We start from the raw sequence: 6,287 nt of genomic DNA, 5'->3' as shown, positions 1-6,287 counted from the left end.
AAAAAAAGGTTAACATGGCCATGCAGTGTATTCTTTTATTTTACACTCAATTTCCTGCATACACAATTATACACACAATTAGCATGGTATAGCATTTATCACAGCATTACTTAAAATACCACCCACCCCTAGCCATTAGTTAGTCTGTTATTCATAGTGTTTTCCCATTTTTCACCCAAGCAGCACGATAAAGCAGATGGAGTGTATGTTTAGGTTTGTTTAGACATTTTCTAATTTTTCATAAAAATGAGAGTTGTGGTTAAATCCGTAGCCAGATTGTCTGTTTTGTCACAGTAATTAGCCTACTCAGACAGCACGGTTTCTAATGTTTGTATGGGCAAATCATGAATTGTAGGCTGTCGTATGTGCTTCCAAACTCCTTAGTTCTAATATAGACAACATTCAGTCTTTTGTTTTATTTAACTGTCAGCAGGGTGGATGGTACTTAGAAATTGTGCTTTATAGTAGCCAATGTAAGTATAAGATCAGCACATTACATTTACATTACACTAAAAAAGTGAGAAGACACATTTTATACTTTATTGTAAAAGTTTGGCTCATGAATTTGAATACATTCACTCAGCTGTTCACTGGCTGGAAGGCAAATGAGATCTCCATTGCCAGATTTGCGTGTCTTGCACTGCAGAACTAGTTCAATAGCATGTGCAAGGGCACATATGTGACTGTTCCTGTGGTTTTTACAGGTTTTTAGATGGGAAGTTATTAGACATCAATAAGGAGTTCCAGCCCTATCTAGGTCGCGGAGGACGCATTCTGGAGATCCGCACGCCGGATGTGGTGGAGAGCGTGAAGAAGGCGGTTCAGTCTGTCGGATACACTGAAGGAGCCCTGCTGGCGCTGGCCGTCATCATCATCATGTGTTGTATCCCAGCCATCCTCATCGTCATCATCACCTACCGGCAGTGAGTGTCGCCACCATAGTCTAGTGTAGCCTAAAATTTTAATATTAATATTTAGTAGAGGTGTGTGATATTGACAAAAACTATATCTCAAATTTTTCCGATAACAATAATTAGCTGATTGTGTTTTTGTGCTGGTACCTTGGCTGGTTTAGGCCTGTCATGAATAAATAAATAAATATAACACTAAAATCGCCAGTGGGTAGTGGCAACAGGGGCTCTTAATGAATCACTGACTCAAATGACTCATTCCAAAACAGATTAATTCAGGAATGAAAAATCGCCATGTTTATTATTATGTAAGAAAAAAAAAACAGACATAATTGCGCCTGAAATGTAACTCAGTATTAGCTTCTTGTTTGTTGAACTGTTGTATAGAATCAATACAACATTCGTGATCGGGAAGATGGCACTCTTGCTTGTGTGATATTGCCTATTTAACAATATCATATAAATTTTTTATTTATTTATTTTTTTGCTACATACTCAATATTGTCAGCTAGCATATTGTTAAAACAACAGTTATTATATGTTCATAGACGATAAATATCGCACACCCCTAATATTTAGTGAAATTAGCCATTAACCAATTCTTCTGTTGTGATTCTTTGCATATTTTTCCAGTTAGTTTTTAATAGAAATGTTATGTCACAATGTTGCTTTTATGCCCTGTGTGGGAATGAGGTTGAAGTGGGAAGACAATATATTAAATATACCAAATAAATAAATGTAAAGTTCATTAAGTTTGAAACATCCTGTTAAGCAGGCAGCTTCCATCCGCTGGGACTTCAGAAGAACATATGCACTCTTTCTTTTCACAGTGGTAACACCTTTGAGAACTGTCTGGTCTTGTGTTTATTCCGTATGAAAGAAGATTAATCAAGGCCATGAGAAGTAAATATAAGAAGCTGTTTGTGGTTAAGGGCTGAGTTTTGTGTGTTGCCAGCTGACCCAGTGCCATATGGCAAACCTAATGTTGAGAACTGAGGAATAAAATGACATGATCAGTGCTAGAGATATGAGAATAATTCAGGAATTATTGAGGGTTTAGTTTGGCATGGATATAATTCATACTTGTGGGGAGAAGATAACAGATTTTTTAATTTTTTGGCTGAAATCCAATATATATTTTTGCAATATACATGTTTTTTTTTTTGCATTACTGATTCTTACTGCTGTGCAGTAAATCCATGTTGTTATGAGTCATTGTCTAATATGTTTTTTCTTTTCTTTTTACAATGCACCAACTTCAGATTCAAAGAGTAAGTATCGTATTGAGACATGCATGTGTAATGATATATTGGTTATATATCTCAACCATTTCCCTCTCTCGAGCATTATTTAATTCAGTGGTTCTCAAATGGTTTGGCTTAAAGTCCCAGATTTTACATTGGATATCAAATAGCAACTCAACACTACCTGAATAGTTTGTTGTACAAAAGTCAATGATACAGCAATGTAAATCAGCAATAGTGGAATATATTAATATATATATATATATATATATAAACCTCAACAGACTTATTTTTATATCAGTTTGAGTGTTTGGTTTCTAAATGTCTCTTGAATTTTTATGTTTATGCTCTCAACAGCCAATAATTCACTGCACAAAATACATTGACGGCACTAATGATGTCTTTCCTCTTTGGTAGCATCTTCTTGTATTTTGCATAATTTTGTTTCTTTACGTGTCCATGTTGCCCAAAATATGACTAGCTTCTATAAATTTGAGTTGAAGTACCATTTGATTTAAAATGTGACCATTGGCATCCAAAAAAAAAAGAAAAAAAGTGAGAAGCTTGTCTCCCCCTTTTAGAAATGCCTCTTTACTGTGCACTCCTAACTATGAAAGATTACATGGTTAGTTGCAATGTATTATTATTCCATTTTATGCATACCATTTTTTTTCTCTTGCTGTCGGCGACCCACCAGTTGAGAACCACTGATCTAATTTGTTGTGTCTGAGAAACTCCAAAAAAGCTAAATGTCCAGGGAAAGATAAAGGCTTGTTGATTTCCCAGGACCAGAACAGAAGTGCTTAGAACACAACTTATGTAAAAAAAAACATAGCTTTTGTTCCCTAAGCTGTCAGATCCCCCAAGGATATAAAGCTGATTCCAACATCCTTGTAAAATTGCACTTTGAAAAAAAAGATCAAAACCGAATTATTCAAAAACATTAGAAGTGTTCTTTAAGGACAGCATGCTATGAAATTGCAAACTCAAACCACTTCACAGGCACTCATAACATAAACATAACCATCAAACTCTCAAATATTACCTTTGAATGCAATAAATAAAAAAATAAATATATGCAATAAAGCAAATTATATGCTTTCAAAAATTTGTTTCTGTAAACATATTGTTTTTGATATGTGAGTGCATGTATAATTTATGAATCTTTTATAATACAAGATATTGCTTTTATTTTGCTCCACTTGTTGACTTCATCATCTGAAGACGACAGGCAGAGGGTGCAAAAACAGCCAGGATTCAAATGGCACTTCCCACTGGCAAATCCGGAGGCGCTGCCACCAACAATCTGTATGAAGAACTCGGCGACAGCACCATGTAAGTTTTATACCTTCTGCACTTTATACTGTACTTGTCAATGTCTTAAAACACTGGCTGATTCAGAATATTAATATGTAATGGTTTTAACAGGATATATTTACTTGAAGTAAAATTGCACAAGTCTATAGTTCTAACCAAATTGGCATTTTTATTTCTTGTTTAAATAATAAATCTAACAAAATGTAGTTGTATGATTGGAGCAAGAAGTGTGTGGAAAATTCATTTGAGTAAATGAAAATTCTAGTTAACTTATTAAGATGCTAATTTGAATTGTGCAGAATTTTTGCAGTATTTCTCTTATATGATTTACAGATACGATTTAATGTAACCTCTTTTTATTGCTTAGCAAAGCTAGGGCTTCTATTCATGTTGTTAAAATTCCACCCAGTGGCAATATCCCTTTTTTGTGATGGTCATTTCCATTTATTCTTTTACCTGTGCCAGGATTTCTAACACATTAGGGGTAATGCAAAATTGCAGGCCTTCAATAAAAAGATTTCATGTCTGAACCCAGGTTGAGGTGATCACCAAACTCTTGTATTACCTTCAGGGTGTGGTCCCAACATCACAAGCTTTGAAAGTAAAAAGCAATACACAGCTTCCCGTCCTGTTCCGTGTCTTCATGGTTATCATTTCATAGCATGTTACAGGAAGGTTTTTGTGGAATATCAAAGACCACATTTATCAGGAATGGTCTAAAGATAATCTAACCCAAATTTGAGGAAGACTGGACTCATTTATTTTAGAAGTTGCAGGTACCCCTAAGGCATATAGTAGGCATGACAATTAACAAGTTTGTTTAAATTTAAATCAGAGCAGTGAAGATACCATCTGAAATCCTATGTGGCTTTTTCATTGCCATATTCATAGTGTTGCATCCTGAAGGTTTCGGTTTATCAAAAAGTGTTTTGTTGTTGCTGTTTTCTTTGGAAAACTGTTCAGTAACTCTTGACCCCAAAACTGTCAAGACAATTTATCTTCTATGAGTAATTTCATAACTTTTTACCATACAATTCTAGGACCTTCCATATACCCCCAGTGGGGAGGAATGATAAGTAGAAAACCAACTGATATACTGTAATAAATTCCTAGACAGCTTTGGTGCACAGCCCCAAATTTAGTATTATGTGAACATTTTCTACCCTCTTCCTGACCCTTAAAATTAAACTGGCTTATTGTCTACTGCAACCTTTATCTGACCACGATGATTGAAAACTTTTTTTTGTCATAACATAATAGTGTCTGTCCTACTTATATTGTCCTAATCATGACTGAACTGGTTTTCAGCATTAAAGTTTAAATGTGGACAGTAATGTGGAGAGTTTTATTGTGCTAACTGATGTGATGTCACATTTTAATTAAAACGATCAAGTAAAGTTTGTCATTATTAGACCCCTTAGACTAATTTCTCTGTAATGATTGTCTAATGTTAGGCAGGTTTCCATTTTTTAAAGGTGTAACCTTTATTACACTTATCTGCATTTTAACATCTTGCTAATTTCACTCATATAATGTATTTTCCTCCTGTCTCTCTTTCTCATTTCTTGGATATCAGATCCAAGTAAGTAGGGAGTCATCTGTGTTTCATCTATAGTAGTCAACTACCCAAGTAGTTGCAAGTAGACATTATACTGTAAGTAAGGTATAGCTGCATTTGTGATAGTTTATCAAAGATGTTGAATATCCTTTGCTTCCAATTGCCTAGCACTGTTATCAGCTGCCTTTCTCTTGATCAGTATTGATATTAGCTTGGCACTGTGTTAGCGCTGTTCTGTGAAAACTTGTTTTGGGTGTTTGCCTAGGATTTGTTCAGCATTTTGTTCTTAGTACTAAAGTCAATCCAAGCAAGTGCTTTTTGTAGCTGGCTTCCCTCCTAATTCCCCGTCTATCTTGCTGTTCATGTCCTCTTTTAAGTCGATCTTTGTCTCTTTTTGCGGTTATGCTGAAAGCAGGACTAAGAGGTGTGTTCTGAAGGACAGCGATCGGCAGCATCTCATTAGCTCATTTGCCTCCCATGCCATCACTGCTCACAAGCTGTCCACCGCTAATGGAGTCCTGCTTAACAACTTGCCTAAGTCAGAAAGCAACATTACCTTCCTTTCTGACGAGAACCCTCTTACTACAACCAACCCCCTGTACCATGATGACGGCACCCTCAGCAGCCCTGAGCACCAAAATCAGAGGTACCACCTGGGCATGTATTCACCCAACATGAGAGGTCTGAGAAAGTCCATCCTGCGCTTCCCATCTACAGGCTCAGGACATGCCTGGACTTTACCTTCTAGGTTGCACAAGTGTGAGACCAATGAAGCCCTACTGAGTAGAACTGTGGCAATGGATCCAGTTCAGTGGGAGCTGCAACTGCTGAAGTCCGACCTTAAGGACAGTAAGGAGATGATTGATGGGTTTGATGGGCTTGTAGACGAAGATACAGAGCCCAAAATGACAGTAAAAGAGCAGGCACGGCAGTTTGAGCAGCAGGCCTTTCAGGACATAAGGCAGAGGCAAGGCCAGGATTCTCGTGGGTCACTCTCTTCCGAAGTTATTCTCTCTGTTTTTGAGACCCTGCAGTCTTCAGTCATGGGACATAACAGCAGGCCCCCAGCAATAATCATTACCCAGAGTGACGGAACGCCTCCGCCTAGTCACAAACCCACTCCACCAGTGCTACGGAAGTTCAGCAGAATAACTACCTATCCCGATGTGGAGTCTTACGAGGTCAACGTGGAGATCATCCCAGACCCACCAGATGTACCTGCTCCACAACCCCCACCACCTCCCCCTCCCTCCAGTC

General features: G+C 37.2%; 1 protein-coding gene across 1 annotated transcript in view; it reads left to right on the top strand.

Moving 5' to 3' along the window:
• LOC107576818 (protocadherin-15-like) overlaps positions 1–6,287 on the top strand; it is a gene marked incomplete at both ends in the record, with an annotated part of 14,915 nt that overhangs the window by 674 nt on the left and 7,954 nt on the right. Inside the window, 5 exons of the mRNA XM_016262947.1 lie at positions 705–923; positions 2,174–2,182; positions 3,380–3,490; positions 5,049–5,054; positions 5,446–6,284. Coding sequence (XP_016118433.1) covers positions 705–923; positions 2,174–2,182; positions 3,380–3,490; positions 5,049–5,054; positions 5,446–6,284 — 1,184 coding nt within the window. The remainder of the gene's footprint in view (positions 1–704; positions 924–2,173; positions 2,183–3,379; positions 3,491–5,048; positions 5,055–5,445; positions 6,285–6,287) is intronic.

Source organism: Sinocyclocheilus grahami, unplaced genomic scaffold (assembly GCF_001515645.1).
Source record: "Sinocyclocheilus grahami isolate Dianchi unplaced genomic scaffold, SAMN03320097.WGS_v1.1 scaffold4398.1, whole genome shotgun sequence".
NCBI classification, from domain to species: domain Eukaryota; kingdom Metazoa; phylum Chordata; class Actinopteri; order Cypriniformes; family Cyprinidae; genus Sinocyclocheilus; species Sinocyclocheilus grahami.
This window is presented reverse-complemented; position numbering and strand designations above follow the sequence as displayed.